Below are 17,601 nucleotides of genomic sequence, written 5' to 3'. Positions count from 1 at the left end.
ATTATGAATATCGTATGAGTCATTGATTTTAATATTCTGATGTACACAGTTCCCTTAAGCCGCCCTGGATATACACTTCCTTATTTCACATTACCACTTAATGCATCATGAATACATTATTAAAAATTAAAAAATAAACTTTCCGACTGACTCAGGCGGATCTTATCCCCGGCTGGGTTCGGCTCACAGGGGTGACCCTAGCCCTAACTCATCCAATAAGCAATAAAAAATGATTCCTTATGTTTTCCCTTGCATATTTGAGTCCTGGTAAATCGAGTGAACAAAGAACGTAGGAAAAAATGTTGCGCCGAGCCCATATAAGGAGATTACAATGCACTCCATCGGGCGAAATACGCGCCTATTGCATTACCAAATGCGTTTCAGACTGTTATCTGAGAAACAACAAGACCTGTGAAGGAATTTCGCTCAATAAAACTCACACTACACTTTTCAACCAGATCAAGCTAGGCGTGAAATTCACTTTTTAGATTTTAAATAATAAAAAAACTTTTTTTACTTTATTGACTTTTAAAATATGTAGTAATAACTGAAAATGTTGGCAAAAGGGATTGATAATAAAACAGAGTTATTTTTGCTTGACGTCATAAATTAGCATTGAAGCTACTTAAAAAATTGTGCATGCATAATAATTAAGCCGTTTAAAATGGAAGAGGAACATTTTTAAAGCCTTGTCGACATGCAGTTCCTAGGTCCAATTAAATGCATTCTTTCCTATTTATATACCTTTTACTGGAGTATAAGTATTCGATAATTCTCCATCATCCTTTACACCTATTAACTGACCTAATTGATTGTCGATGGGGTACGGGGTACTCAATATTCCGCCATCGGCCCTCTTACACTATTTACGCAAATAAATGCATTCCCCCCTCAACACACTCCAGGTAAATAAAACTATAAGTACTATATGTGCTATAAAACAACCCTGTTTTTTCCAAAAATCGGAACAGGGGACCCAGGTGGTCAAAAACGATCCTACACACTCTCTATATGGAGCCAAGGAATTTCACCTCTTAATTAAGCGGTACAATCTCATGCAACCTTTCTCTACATGCTAATACACGGTCTTTGGCCCAAAGTAAGTGTCCGTGAGTCATCCTCGCATGGCCTATACTTAATCGGGTGAAGAGTTTTTCGACGAGTCATATCCTCTGAAGGTCACCTAACGACAGTTGTTTATTTTCGTAAATATTAATAATCAAATAATTTATAAAAATTTGTTAATTAATTCAGAAAAACTATACTTAATGTAAAATTGAAATATTTCCAAAAATAAAGCTTGTAGTTAAAAATGGTACATATTTTTGAATTTTTTTTCAACCATATTAAAAAAGGTCCAAAGTTAAACCATCCTTGAATAGTACATTGTAAAATAGAAGTTGTTCGACTTAATTTATTTAAAACGTGGATATTAATGCCTGTTCTGTTCTAAATCGTGACAAATATCAATTTTATTCTTAATTTTCGTTCGAATTTTTTGTTTATTGTCCAGACTGTTTGGTGAGTTCAATTATGGTAACTAAAAGCGTGAATTTCAAGGGACGAAAATAATTACTTGGCGTTCTCCCAGCTTAGAACGGTCTATTTAAAATTTGAGATAAGCTTCGTTGAGTTTAATCGTATTCGTTGTATCAGTCGCGTTGTAAGAATCATTATGGATTCGATCGACGTCCCCGTTGGAGAGTTCAAAAAAAAAAAAAATCGGATGTCCCCGGGCTAGTAGTGAGGTTCGGATTACTATTCAGTTCCTATGACGTTTAACATCAGTGATCGGGTAAAAAATAGTCAATTATAATGTAGAGGGGGTGAGGTTTCGGAGCCGTGGACACGGTTATTGTTGTGTTTGAATGGCAAGATCATTATCAAGGGAATAGAGTCGCGTGGACGTCCATTGTTCTCAACCCTAGTAATCATTCTTTTGTAGAGACAACCCTCAGGAAATGTACTTACTAACCACAAACAGTCGATAACTCCCCGGCATTTTCTCATTATCCTCCACTTAGACAGAAGGCCGAGTGTTTGCACAACAATTCCACTCGATCGCCTCCCCACGGGAACGCACAGCTCGATTTGAGACAAAATTGCTACGAAACAGGGAAGGTGTGAAAATCGTCGACCGCAATGAGTGCCGTTTTTCTTATTAGGTTTTAACTCTTTCTTGCCCAAAGTTGCCTCAGGGCGACACCAAATTTAGCCAATTTACTAAAGGGAAGCTAGTCCTGTGAGTTTAGGGTGTATGCACCAGTATATAATTTATCCCTTTTTTGCCCAAAGCTGCTTGGGAGCAATGCCAACAAGCAATTTTGTTTAAGGTTAGCAGGCAATCCCCTGAGTTTAGTGTTTTTCCTGCTCTCTTTCTGGTTATTGGCAACACTGATTTATTTGGCGCCAGTCTAAATTCAAGGGGTTTCCCACTAACCTTTAACACCATCGCCAAAGTTCGTCTTGCTCTAACATTTGGTCATAAAGGGTGAACGTGTGGACAGTATTGTGACAAGACGTCCTTATGCAACGTGGAACTTACGTGCGACCCAAGTTGCATCAGCATCGACACGTCCAAATCGAAGTCGGTCTGTGTATTGAATGTATGAATGGGAAAGTACGCAAATAAGGCCTCGATAATTCAGTTTATTTAACGAACCAGCGATGAGGTCATGTATATCCAGTCGGTCCAGAGTTCGTTTCGGCCAAACAACTTCGGTTGCAGATGTGTTATGAGAATGGGCGGACCCGAGGCGATCTTGATCAAACAGCTGATAAGGGTTCATCAGTCCACCCAATTTCACCACTTAATAACTAACTGTGTTAAAAAAATTTAATCTGCGCTCTTTCCGTCCGTTGGATAACCTTTATTGATTTATTTATAGTTAATACTTGTTTTTTCGTAAATTGGACAAAATGGAATTATAATGGTTTGTGTCGGAAGAAAAAGACTTGTATTTATACTTTTTAGAAATGAAGTTTGGACTTGTCAGTTCTGCAGAACGAGTGTAAAAAGTCTTAAGTATTTTAACTGTTGGAAGGAACGCGGTGGGCCATTGTCTCACAATCAGTCGGTTAATGAATGCCGCTCACGCCTACCAATCCACTCTCCATTTGGATTAATTTATATTTAAATTTAATCATAGATTAGAGTCGATATTTCCTTCCACAGTCTTTTTCTCACAGACTCCGTATACAGTCGCGATGTCGTGGTTTGTCCGAGTTTATCTGTAATAATTGCGGTTTGTATCGGTTCGGTGTGCCAGGCCCGCATCTGTGGGTTATCTGCTTTATGCGGGCCTCTCCTTCCTGTGTGATATGACGAGTTTCTTACCTGCCTTTATCGTACTGCGGCTATCACAACCGGTACATTACCTGACAAACAATGTATCCACTATCACAAACACATGTTTCCTAATGTTCCATATCTCTGTTTGCCCTAGGTACATCCGGACCACGCAGCCCTCCCTCTGCCTACATCTCTCATTTACATGCAAATATATTCACCTGTCTTCCCCCATCACGTCTAATTCCATTTGGGATAGCAATTAATGTACGGGGCATCGATAGCCGGCCCGTGGGAGAAATGCTTTCAAGGTGAACGACGGATTTAGCCCCTTTTGAATAAGAATCGAAAACGGCCGGAGCCTTTTTTTTTATCTTCCTCTTCTACAAACAACACAACTACCAGATGATGTGTAAATCACAAGTGATAACAGACTCGCCTGTCACCCTCCTCTCCTGGCCACCCTAAATTACAGCCTCCAGCACACAAAATGACCTACTACTTTAGTTAATGAGTCTCTTTGGCCGACAGTCCCACCAGTCGATTAGCAATTATCAACACGGTCTTTTCACCTTCCATCATTTTACTTTAAACGTCCCTTTTTTCATTTGACTTCCTATATTACGCTTTCGCAGCTGACGTGATGTAAAACTAGCATTTACTTGGGTACTACTTCGTATCCATTCAGCTCGATCCTCTTTTACATCACAATGTTACATATATATATATACATATATATATATTTGTATCAGTTTTAATAGCAAACCAGTTTGGCCCTTTATATTAAAACACACCAAAAGTACAATCCATCCAGAATTTCTCCATGGTTGATGGCTTTGGTTACAATACAAACAAGTGTTGGGCGGGTGTTGCAGCATAAAACAATTTTAATGGAAAAAAAATGTAATTTGGACCAACGTTTCGGGCCTCAAAGGGGCCATTTTTCAAGGTACAAAACCTTCTGAAAACATGAACAAAAACACAAAAACAAAAGTACATTACGCTTAAATATAAGTTTGAATTTAAATTTATGTAGGCTCAAATCCGCACATGTATGTACGTACATACAAACATGTGCAGAGTTGAGCCTATCTTTTGAATTTGACAATAAACAACCGGCAGGTTTCAAGAATCACGCGCTGGGGTTTAGGCAGTCCGGGGTGAGATTTCGGTCTTATGGTCCCGGTGTCAACAGCTAGGTCAAGTCAGCACCGAAAAGGCAGTACCCTCCATTAGAACGGCACCATCTGCTTTTACACGGATGGATCTAGACCGCAGGAAGGTACGGTGGCCTGGAACAAAATGCTCAGGACCTATGGGAAAATACACCAGTGACTTTCAGGCTGAAGTCCATGCAATTGAGAGATGTACTCTGCATCTGAACAGCCATCGAAGCACTAAGCTCTCATAATTAGCTCAAATATGGTGCTAAATTGCAAAACTAAACTAAATAAATTAGGTATTCAAAATAAAGTCACCCTCTGGTAGGTCCCAGGACATGTGGGAGTAGAGAGCAGCGAGAGAGCGGACGGACGCTTTTGCAAGGAAAGCTGCTATACCTCTGATCCTTAGTTCTCCATAATTAAACAGAGTGCGGCATAGGGATTCACTCTGTGAATTAGTATTGTGACGAAGGATGAAAGTGGAGAAACCGTGGAATTTATTGGACATAAACAATCCAAGAACCTTCTAGTAAATTTTGGAAGGAATAATAGCATGCCTCAAAAGAGGCTGGAAAAACGTTGAATCCTGACGGGATACTTAACAGCACGCTCCAGACATGGGCGTCGGAAGAAGATTGGTATAACACAATACGGCACGTGCAGAATCTGCAAAATAGCCAGAGATACCATCACACCTACTAACAAACTTTAGGAGGATGAGTTCTGGAATGTACAACGTAACCACTAAAACCGAGCTTACTAATCAAGTCCTTGAACTAGGTGTGCTATAGGTATAGGAGGATACAATAACTCTCAAAGGGCGCATTATATTACACACCCGGAACATTAAATCTACATCATTTCTAGTTTGTACTCCATGCGGCCTCAATGCTTTTTGTCGTTACAATTGACCCCTATATACGTGGAATATTACAATTGTTTAAGTCAGCGCAATCTTGTTTATTATTTACAAAAAATGTGTGTTGGTGTATTCTTTTCCACAGATAACAGTCAGTTTCACCGTAATATTAATATACATGTATTTACGTATCGTAATATTAATGCGTACCATTATTAATGAGGTTATGACGGAAACAATTATTTTTCATATTTTCAGAACGTTTTGTACCTTGAAAAAAGGCCCATAAGTGCCCAAAACGTTGGTCCAAATTACAATTTTTTGGCTGTTTAAAATTGTTTTATTGACTGCAGGATAGACCAATCGATTATATTTATTAGTAATAAACTAATATATGTCTTTATTGTTTAATATATATAAAGTTTACAATTCGGAAATATTGCAAAACAAGGAAGAGGTTCCTCCTGGTTTAAAACAGTCTGAAGTCATTAGTATTTATGTATTTAGTGAAAGAACCTTTAAAATAAAAGAGTCCTTTTCCTCCTCGCCAGTTTACCAGCCAAACTCACGTATACCTGGGAGAGCGTTGGGCTGAATGTTAAGCGTTAAATTTCTAACAAGGACGTGCATTTACCTCAAGCATCTTAAAGGGTTTCGTTAGTCTTTTGAAAGGATGAATTGAGCATGAGTAGAGGTCAATCGTGCCCAGGTGGGCTAGGAAATGAGAAAATGGGTTTCTAATTATTTTTTTCTTAAATAAAACAAAAGCCCGACATACCGAGTGTTGGACATAGAAAGTAGGTTTTCCTTAAAAAAAAATTAATCGTTCTTCTTAAAAATATGAACATAATGTGCTGGATCATGCCAGCATGATTTTCTTTAATTTGTTTATAAATCATGACATCGGTGTGGCCGAAATCTTTATTCTGCCGTAGAAACAATATCCTCAGTTACATACTTATATCTTATACTAATAGAATCAGTTTATATTGTTTATATACCTTCTTTTTATAAAGTTTCTAATTTTTTTTCAGCGGCCTCCTTCCTCATCGCTTTCGTATCCCGGTCACGGGAACGACGATGTCAGGTCTCCTGGGTCAGGTGGGACTCCCGGACCTCTCTCTCAAGTGTCCGCATCACAACAACTGGATCATTCAGATCAAGGCACGTACCCTCGATTAAGACTCGCATGTTAATAGCCTGCTTTAGCTTAATGAACCAATTTCCTTGGGCCCGGCCCTCGTTACGTAATATTAATAACTCCGGGACGTCGTCCGACCGGAGAACGCACGCTCCAGATCCTGCGGAACCTTCGACGTCTTGCCAGTCTAAACTGCCCTTCCAAAAATATATAGTCTATAATTGCTGATTGCTATTTGCTGGGTCTTGATTCAAGTCTTGTCAAAAGAATTATTTCCTGTCACTTCAAGATCAACTGCAAACGTATGTTGTAAGAATTTCTTTGTCCAACAAATCGCACAAAACTTAGGCTATAGTACTTTTAATACAAGTCTTTATGACGGAAGCGGCTTTTCAACGTTAAACCGACTCTCGTTCTATATGTATGCCATTAAAGTGGAACTTTTGGGTTTCTTAGGTATTTTAATAACTTGAAACTCTGGCCAGCCTAAATCTTAATTACAACACAATGTTCACACTATTTTTGCTTAAGTCCTGTGTTAAAATTGTAATTTTATGTTATATTTATATAGAATGTTTATTAAACTTGATCTCAGTAAGGCCTGGACAAAAAAACAAATTCCATTGTTATCTTCAGACGTTTTGGTTTATTTTAAGGTCATCATCAGCTCCAAACAATCTTAAGTAAGTCTACAAATTGAAATGATTAATCAACTCTCATAATCAATCATCAAGTCATCTTTAAGTTTGTTTTGCCGTGATGATGACCTTAAACTAGGTCGAAAGCTTGGCAAATCGTCCTATAGGTCCAAACATATCCACTTAAATTAAGGAAGATTGTTGGTGCTGCACATTAACAAGCGGTATTTTTCAATTGTCATATTATTTGTCCAATTCGAAATGTGACGAAGGCTGAAAAATGTTCATCTTAATAGAGTAGAACAACTGAATCTTACATGTTGGTATTCCCTGTGCACCAAATTAATAACAAAGAGGGGGGCGGGATTTAGAATCGCTCCCTTCTTCGAGACTAATGGAAATACGGAAGAAAATCCCCATAGAGTTTCTTGCTTGACAACCCAGAAAATGATTCTAAGCTACTGGGTCTGTGTTTACAAACTTGGCCATCAAGATACCGAGTTTCCCCACTCTTCTTATGCGGTATTAACATTTTGTGGGGAAGTCCCCCTTCCATCGGACTTTATACGGACTTATCTGGGCGAATATTCCCGTGAAAGCGGTTCGAGTGTCCTTGTCGAGGATTGAATTTAAGAAGTCTCACTTTAGCCCTCGGGGTGCCGTTCGAGGGGTGCAACAGACCTCCACTCACAGCCCCAACCGGCACTTGACACTCCTTTTCCACCGGCCACTTCTTGGAAACAATTACCCTCCTTTGAAACAACAATCTAATTGAGAACCCGGGTGGGTGAGTCAATCGCCGTGTCATCTACTTTCTTTTTCTATTATCTGCACGCAGATCGAGGAACGGAAGGTCTAAGGCATTTCTTAAATTTGTCACAAGGCGTTCGGCGTGTCGGAGAATTTCATATTTAAAACCACTGGGAAATAAAATCGCCATTTTCATACTCAGATACCATACGCTCTACATAGCTCAGTCCGTCGAATGATTGAAGTATGGTTTTTTCGCTTTGGTTAACCTTAAATATTATTGAGTACATTCATATGTTAACAAAATGTATACAGGTAGGTGGTTAACAAACAGAGAGGTTGTTTCTTGGTTACATATCGAGCAGTTGTGTAGGTTAACAAAACGTATACAGAGATTGTTATGTGGTGACCCGTCACCATTTTTCAATGGTTAATAAAATGAAAACAGGAAGGTTGCTTCTAGGTTACCCGTGAGAGATTAGGGTTTTATTGATATTGTTTCTCGGTTACTCATCGACAATTTTTATAGGTTAGCAAAATGTATAGAGGTTGTTACTAGGTTCCATATCTACATTATTTATAAGGTATCAATATGTAAACAGGTAGGTTGTCACCATGTTTATAGGTTAAGAAAATTAAAGCAGGAAAGTTGCTTCTAGATTACCCGTGGGAAATTATATTTTATTGGTTAGCAAAATGTAAACTGAAAGGTTGTTTCTAGGTTACATATCTTGTATATTTGTAGGTTAATGAAAGGAAAAGGTAGGTTGTTACTAGGTTACCCGCCGCCATTTTTATAGGTTAACAAAATTTAAACTGAAAGGTTGCTTCTAGGTTACATATCTTGTATATTTGTAGGTTAATGAAAGGAAAAGGTAGGTTGTTACTAGGTTATTCGCCGCCATTTTTATAGGTTAACAAAATTAAAGCAGGAAAGTTGCTTCTACGTTACCCGTGGGAAATTATATTTTATTGGTTACCAAAATGTAAACAGAGAGGTTGTTTCTAGGTTACATTATTTAGTATATAGGTTAACAAAATGAAAACAGGTAGTAGTTACTAGGTTACCCGTCGAAATTTTTTATAGGTTAGCAAAATGAAAGAAGGAAGGTTGCTTCCAGGTTACCCATGGGAAATTGATTTTATTAGCTAGCAAAATGAAATGTTTTTACGTTACAAATCGAGTAATTCTATATATTTTAACAGTTAAGTTTTAGAGCTTAGGTTCGAAGTTCTTCACTGTTCGGTTCAGCATGAGTTCACCGACTCGTAGACCAACACCCATCAACAATAGTAGGTTACGCTGAAATTTTCACCCTGTCCAAATATTTGACCTTGTATTTCATTACATTTCTACGAATTATTATTCATGAGGGGTAATTTTATGTAAGAAAATTTATATATGCCCGGGTGTTGCGAACCAGCACATGTTTCATCATTGCGCACGTTGGTGCAAAATTTTTGAATATTTCCCCTACGAGACACCCTGTTTAATTGTTTTTACCGTGTGAAGACTTAACATCTGCTTGGGAAGAGCGGGATGTGTGACAATGGCATCTTTTCAAAGGGCTGTATTGTGGTACCTTTGGGAAGGTTGAATGTGACCAGGTATAAAGAACCATTATAGCAGGCTTTTCTATTTATCTCCGCCCCCTCCCCCTCTCACCGCTCCTTTATCTCTTTCTCTTCTCACTCTCTCTCGCTCTCCTCTCTCGAACTCTCGCTCTTACTATCCGGCATCCCTCTGGCCGGGTGTTCGATTAAAGTCGGTCATCGCTTAAGTTAACGCATACGAACGGATGTCGATTCGACGTCTCTCCCCCTTCGGCACATGAAAGTGCTTACCTGTTTGGATTTCTTTATTCATAGGTAACCGTGTAAAGTTTTAGCTGTTTATAGGCCTATTGTTATCGTACCTCCCCACAGGGATGAGGTGGGGCGGCGCGTCCTCCCTTGTTTATTTGGTCATGTCGAGATAAATAACACTCACCGGTTTGAGCAAACAAACGAATGCGATGTTTGGTACTTTTGAATATCAATAGTTTTCCCTCGACATTCATATCTCCTTTGCACCCCTTGTTCAACTGAAACCAGTCGGTCTTTCGAGGTCGTACAAGTCCTTTGCCCGAAAAAATCTCTTATTTTAAAGAAAAGTAGTTTATTTAACGGATAAGCATAATCTCGCTTTTATTTCTAATAGCTTCGGCCATCGAGATAAGAAAAAGGTCCGTTTCGCTCCGAAATGAAATGTGAGATCACTTGCTGTTTTGTTATCTCTTAAGCTCCCCCCCCCAGCTTCCTAGTACCACCTGCGTACAGGCGACACTAAATTTTCCTTTCTCAACTTTATAATTACATTTCCAGCTTCATTATATGCATCTAAAGGACGTAAAGCTTTAAAATTATGCGTTTGGATTAATGTACTTTCCTCGTGTTATATTTCCGAGATGATTTATTTTGCCTCAATATTGACTACAGGGATAAAAAGATCAATAAAAATTGTAAATCAAAATCCATGGAGTTTCTGTTTTCTTTTTTTTAAATGTTTGCTTCAACAGTGGTTCTTTTTTTTATTCAGGTCCAAATATGTTTATATTTAAATTATTTTTCATACGCGTTTCTGCTATCATTTTTTGATACATAATCTTGAAGATCCTGTATAGTTTGTATAAAAACTGAGAATTAAAGAAGTGAATAAAATAGAAAGTATAAGTTTAAAATGATTAACCATTTATGGCCTAATGTTTATTAAAACAAGACAAACATAAGCAATTTTATTAAAAGGTTGGCGGGAAATCTTGTGAGTTTAGATTGGCGCCAAAAAAGCAGTGTTCCCTACAGAGCAGAAACAACTGCGCCCGGCCTGAAATGAAGAGATTTTCTGCTAACCGTAAACAAAATTGCTAAAGCCGGCATTGCTCCGAAGAAACTTTTGGCCAAAAAACGGGTTAAATTATAAACCACATATGAAAATTTTTATGTTTGGCTAATATAACCCCCAAAGAAACACTAATTAATGGGAATATTCAAGACCCGCGAAACTGGGCCCGTTGATGTGTTTACCCATTTTTAGACTGGTAAAGCTTCGTCAAGTACTTTTACTCATATGTAATACGAATCCAATCAAAAAACAACCCTTCGTGTTTGCCGCAATGTGAAAAAGGAAAAAAAAGGGTGGAACAAGATAGCGACTATCCGTGAGTCTTTGTTTACAGTCGATAAAACGTTCGGAGAGTGGGACACCTGGGGAACGAGCCCTTAAAAATTACCTCCTTGTCATTCTTCAAGTGAGTCGGTAGCAATTAACGGGGAAGGAGTTTAATTAAAAAAAAAATTCGTTTGGGGTGACTGAATTATAGCGGAGGTGAACGGCAGAAAGAATATAATTTTGTCTCCCCAGTAAGTCGGCGTCAGTTCAATTAGTGGAGAAATACAACCCTTTCAGAAAGCAGATGCCCTCTTCACACGGTGTACGGTATACAGCGGGTCGATGCGCTCGGCGTCCCCATGTGGTTACAGCATGGTGGAAAAATAGTCGAGGCCCTTTGCGACCGTCTATGACTAGTTAGGGAGTGACGTGACATACGAGTCGGGTTGAGGCAGGTAACCGATATAATTAGTATCAACTTGTTAGTGGTTGTCGTCGAACTGCGGTTCGTCGAGTGAGTAATGTCATTAGATTCCCGATGGGGTGGAAAACGCTTCGTTGCCGTCGATGCATCACAAGCAGGGGGCATTTACATAATCCGACTGGAACACTTATTAAATCTCGACCCGGTATCTTTTTATCACGTTTAATGAAAGGGTGTCGTCTGAATTATTCCCTCCTTCGGCCGAGATAACACTTTTCCGGTTATTACCGCCTCGTGGATGCGAAATTTGCCTTTTAGGGTTGGCAAACGAGTCTCTCATCACACAGGATATAGAGCGCTGGTCGGACGCAAATCGTGCGCCCGTGTTTGATAGCTAGAGGGAGTGAGTGTGAGAGTGAGAGTGAGTGCGAGAGTGAGGGAGGAGTGGAGGCCAGCTAATGAGGCGACTCGAATCTCTGTAGATCCATTTATCTTTTGTCACACTAGCTGACAGTGGCCTAATGGAAACTGACATTGGACTGACGTCACAGAATTGCTCCACCGCCCTTCTCCACCCCCCCGCTTTTTGCGGACCTGTCAAAATCGCTTTCTATTAATGCAATACTATTATACGTTCTAGAGGTTTACTAATAAATGGGAGGATTCTCTTAGACACAATGCCGCCCTCCCCTTCCTATTGTTTCAGCCCCTCACATTTATTTCGATTATTATCTCATGTACCATAACAGTTTCGGCCCCACCTACCCCTATCTAATTTCTCGCCCTTCCCGAAGATCCTGTGAGTTCGCAGTGTCCCGTCGTTTCCGAAGGATCTACTTACTCTTACCGTCGATTCTAAACAACCGGCCTGTTTACGTTTGTGGCCTACTGTCGTCAGCCGTCCAAACACCTCGGCTTAGAATAAGACACATGTCGGCTCTCCTGTTTATTTTCAGACCCCCCCACATCATCCCCGGCACCGCCTAAATATAGATAAGGGGGTGTCGTTTTTATTAATAGGTATCGCCAGATCATATTGCATTAACTCACCGCGATATCGGCTGTCGTCCATTTGTCGACTCTTTAATTTTTTTTTGTCGGTGACGTACGTCGGATTAAACCCGATGACTTGCCATTTTGGCATTTGTTCTTCGGCCCCGTTTCACCGGATCGACGAGCGGACAATGCCATTTCCTTAAAAAGCCGAGTTAAAAGGTCCACGCTAATGCTCGCCGTATGAAGACAGTCCATATGCCGTGTCGATCCGTTAATGACAATAAAAAGGAGCCGAGTAGCAGACGGCGGACGAGCAGTCTAAAAACTTTGCCCTCGCCTCTCACCTATTGTCCCGAACCGCTCTAAATCACCCGCTTCCATAATCATAGTGTTTAAAAGTGGCACGCGCCACTCCTACCCACACCTACCTTTAAAGGCTCGCATCATTTTCAAATAAATAATTTCCAATCTTCTCAAAGGCGACAAACGAGATCCCTGGGAAACTTTCGTCCGAAATTAATTTCTCGCTTTGGGAATATGGGAGTGTTTAAAAATTCATCTCTGTAAAAAGGGGAGAACGGTCTAGATGATTAAGGTATGTAATTGGTCCGGGGGGAGGAGGGGGTCTACAATAACATTAGTGTGCAATGTATTAGAGTGCTCGGCACGTCCCACCCTCTTCAATCTACTTTGGACCGTTCAACAAATAGATTACGTGAGCATAACTCGACCCTCCACCCACACATTCATTTATTTTATTAACTTCTCACGTATCCTTTTTGTTTAAAACATCTCCAGCTTAATCAATAGAGAATACTTATCGATCCTCGGCGCCGCGGGCAAAAGCGAACATCCCATCTTTCTAAAAATACATCTCATGAAAATATATTCCTTATAAGGAATCCTTGAATACAAAATCATCCTATTCAATTCATCCATATTTAGGTCTTACCACCAAAACCGGAATATGAATCAAGACCGTCTAGCATACTATGATTTTCCATTGTCTCTTTTTCTATTGTTCCTTGACGTGTATATTTAATGTAAGCCATGTTATACTATTTGGATTTGGATTTATGTAAGTCCAAATCTGCAATGTATGTACGTACTACACCTACCTTCTTGCAGTCCACCGGCAATGTCAGCTTTTGTGACTTACAATAAATGGGGCAGACCTAGGTCTCATCCGACCAGCCACCGAAGTTGGGCTCCGGGAGTTGACAACAGCTAGGTCATTTCAGCACCCAACGCATACGTTCCCCCCAGCACCCTATTCATACTCTCCAAAATTAAAATTTCCTACAAGTCTCTGCTGTACTCAAATACAATTCTTATATTGAAAGGTATCCTACTTGCTCACTATATGGAGCCAAGGAAAGACAACCTCCATGTGGGACACATTGAGCAACCTTTCTCTGCATGCCGGACACATACGCCCAAAAGTAAATGGCGGCGTGCCAACCGACATGGGCAATTAATTCTAAGTCGGGTTAGGATTATTCTTCCGCAGTTTAAACTCTGGGGGCCACCTACCAATCGTGCTCTTGACGTGTAAGAGACGACTCAGTCCACCGACGCTGCCATGTTCTCTTTACCATATTTTTTATTATTCGTGCTTTCCTGCCTCGTCTGCACGTTCTTTGCTTGTTATTTTCTTTAAAATTGTACAATGAAACTCAGACAGAATGATTCAATTTTGTGGGTATTTAGAGTACTTTTTATTTATAAAAGCCTCTCACATTTGTTCAGTTTAACACTTTCTTGCCCAATGTTGCCTCAGGGCAACACCAAATGTACTACATTTAGCTAATCCCATGAGTTCAGAGCGGATGAAGTGTTTTTCCTTCTGCACTGATTAATTTGGTGTGACAATCCAAAATCTCCATCTTGAAAATTTCTATTTCCAACATAACTCTTCGAATCGATTGTTATATTAGCCAAACATAAAATTTTTCATATCCGTTTTATAATTTAACGCTTTCTTTCCCATAGTTGCTTCAGAGCAATGCCACCTTTAGCAATTTTGTTTAAGGTTAGAGGAAATCCCTCGAGTTCAGGACGGGCGCAGTGTTGTTCCTGCTGTTTCTGCCCATTGTATTGGCAACACTGATTTATTTGCCGCCAATCTAAACTCACGGGATTTCTCGGTAAACTTTTTACAAAATTGCTAAAGCTTGTCTTGCTCTAAGGCAACATTAGGCATAAAGAGTTAAAAAATATAAATTGCATTCAATTGTTCAGAGTTTTAAGACAGTTAAATCCCAACACATCTATTTTAGCAAACGACCAAAGTATTAGCTAAGGCGACGAATGGCAATATGAGCTTTTGACTTTACAAATTTGTGCGCTTGTAAATTCGAAAGCGCTTTTCCAGACGAACAATTTACGCATGAAGCATGTCTCTTCTTTCAGAGATTCCCATAGTCATGCTCATTGTTCAAGTCAAGAACAAACAGTTAGAAAGATTCTTTGTACTCCCTTGTCTTGAAAAAATGTGAAAAAGTATATACGAAATATACAAAGCAGTACTCTATGATTACGCCAACTTCGAATTGACTTAGCATTGCAAGAGTTAATTGACCTCACGAATGATCGTGCTAATTGTATAAAAAAAAAAAAACAAAAAAAACATGAGCTTTAATAGCTTCCTCTAAAATAAACAGTGCGTTCCGCCTAGTTAAGTTTAATGACGTCTATTTTTGCCTTTGACACCAGGTTTTCTTTTCCCACTAAAAAAAGTTACGTGGAAAAGTGTTTATTCATTAGAGTGCTTTAGTCGCGTAACAGGAAATACGACAGAATTGTTAGGTTCAACGTTAAATAAAAAGCTCGAAAGATAAGATCGTCCTAATATAATAGGACTATATTATAGTTGAATCTTAAAAAAAGACATTCATTATAAACTGATTTTGATAGCTTTGGCAAGAGCTACTATGAATAAGTGTTGTTTTGTCGTCATAGTCATCATTCCTATCATAGACGTTAAAAATTGACCAATCGATAAATAAACACGTTCAAAATTAAGCATATGGTACTACACGCATTAAAATTTCAATTAGAATCTGTGGAGTGAGTCCTACCCCCTATTTGTCAAATTGTTCTAAGACATAGCCAAATCTCCATTAATCCTGAGTATATTTCACTGGTTCTCGTTTTGTCCTGCAAGTAACAGGAAGACTACCATGCCAATGAACAGGGGCCCGCCTATTAATCTTCCTTCCTTGGAACTCTCCGACTGGCCAACCCAGGCTGCCAAGCCAAAATCCTCGGTTCCTCCAGTGTAGTATTTCCGTTTATTTTTTAAATTACACATCCGTTTCGGGATGTCAGCACTCCATTAAAAATATACAAAAGAAGAAAGCGGGGGAATCCAAAAGCACACCCGGAAGAAGTAGTGGTGAGGGCTTGATTAGGAGTTGTTATTGGGATGGAAATGGGCAAGAAAGGAGGCTCCAGTTTGTCCAAATTGTTACGGTCCAACTTGGGGAGATACCGTCTCGGTTTGTTCACCGAGGGCGGGGTGAAGACTCCGGGTAATGTTTGGCTAAAGAGCCTGCATTAATATTTTAAGACCGGTTCTCCCTCTCACTAAAACCATTGTGCCCCTATCAGACAACCACTTTCCACCTTGCCCATATTCTGCCCCTGTTTATTGGCCGGTTTCTCGAGTAAATTTTTTCAACGGCGATTCTACAACAACCACAAAAAGGAAATTTTATTTTTCGTCTCCCGACCTCCCGGATCGAGTGAGGCGGGATGTTTTCCATTTTTCTCTTTGCCACGAAGTTAATAATTAATATTCGTTTCCGTCGTTTTGTGTAAATGGCTGCCTGGAAATCTTATTAAACAGTTTTTATTATTAAACAAAGCACAAAACAGTTAACCACAACTTTTATTTGTTCTATTCTTTCTACATTCGAGTAAACTCTAAAAAAGGAATATATTAAGTATCAACAGTAAATTCAGGCCCAAACAACGAAGTACAAAAATTACAACGACCCTTCTCAAAAATACATTATATAGATAATTTATGAGGTGGCATATAGGATTACGTATGAGTTAACTTCGGTTCTACTAGATCATCCTGGGCGCGCTTGATTGTTCGCTAATATGGCTCGATGGTGTTGTTTGATCATCGTAAGTCTTTTTCATGTTGTTTTTCAATTTGTTTTTAGGCATATTACATATTTTTTCAATCTGTTATGTTATTCCATTATTTTGGTCTGTTGGCTCCCAAGAAATCGAAAGCTTTTAGCTGAACAAAACAAAATTAACCACGATTTTTATCCATTCTGTATACGTTTTACTGACATGAATATGTTATCCTTGATTCTGGCAAAGTTTGGCGTTTGAGCACCTGCGACGAAGAATGATGAAATCTTTTTTAAAAAACGACAAAATAATTTGGAAAACGTATTTATAATTGATCTCATTGGAATGTCAGTATTGTCTAACCTCCCATAAGTAGACACCAGGGAATATTTTCTCCGCTTATTAGAAGGGTCCATTAGATATTGTACATTAAGTGAAAGTAAAAAATGAATTCGAACGAATGGACGCATATGCTCAGTAGTATAAAATGGAAGGACACTAGTTTTATCTTTCTCATGGACCTGTGTACTTCTTCTTACTAAAGGAATAATGCAGGGGAATGTAATTGTCTGGTCTTGACGGATGACCCTGTGTATTAAAAGTGTACGTTCGGGCAAGACGAACTTTAGCAATTTTGCGAAATTGTTAGCGGGAAATCCCCTGAGTTTAGTGATAGAGTTTTTGGACTGGCGCCGAATAAATCAGTGTTGCCAATACACGGGCAGAAACAGCAGGAACAACACTGCGCCCGCCTTGAAATCACGGGATTTCCTGCTAAACTTAACCAAAATTGCTAATGGTGGCATTGCTCTGAAGCAACTTGGGGCAACAAAGGGTTAAATTATAAACTGGATATGACCAATTTTATTTTTGGCTGAAGATGCGATGGTAAAGGTGAATAGCCATGTAGGAGATAAAAGTTCCAAGATGATTTTAAATTAGCGCAAAAAAATCAGTGTTGCCATTACAAAAGATGAAGCATTGATGGAAAAACACTGCACCCGCCATGAACTGATGGGATTAGCTAAGCTTTTGCAAATTTGCTAAATTTAGTGTCGCCCTGTGGCAATGTTGGGTAAGAAAGGGTTAGCTAAACTTATT

General features: G+C 39.3%; 1 protein-coding gene across 5 annotated transcripts in view; it reads left to right on the top strand.

Annotated features, from left to right (window-relative positions):
* The window catches only part of LOC106667202 (homeobox protein homothorax), a 209,818-nt gene that overhangs the window by 73,998 nt on the left and 118,219 nt on the right, over positions 1 to 17,601 (top strand). For all 5 annotated transcript variants that reach the window (XM_024225262.1, XM_024225261.1, XM_024225263.1 and 2 more), the window contains one exon: positions 6,346 to 6,475. In XM_024225262.1, coding sequence (XP_024081030.1) covers positions 6,346 to 6,475 — 130 coding nt within the window. The remainder of the gene's footprint in view (positions 1 to 6,345; positions 6,476 to 17,601) is intronic.

Source organism: Cimex lectularius, unplaced genomic scaffold, assembly GCF_000648675.2.
Source record: "Cimex lectularius strain Harlan isolate CLEC.00 unplaced genomic scaffold, Clec_2.1 scaffold27, whole genome shotgun sequence".
NCBI classification, from domain to species: Eukaryota; Metazoa; Arthropoda; class Insecta; order Hemiptera; family Cimicidae; genus Cimex; species Cimex lectularius.
The sequence above is the reverse complement of the archived record's forward strand: the minus strand, read 5'-3'. Positions and strand labels throughout refer to the sequence as shown.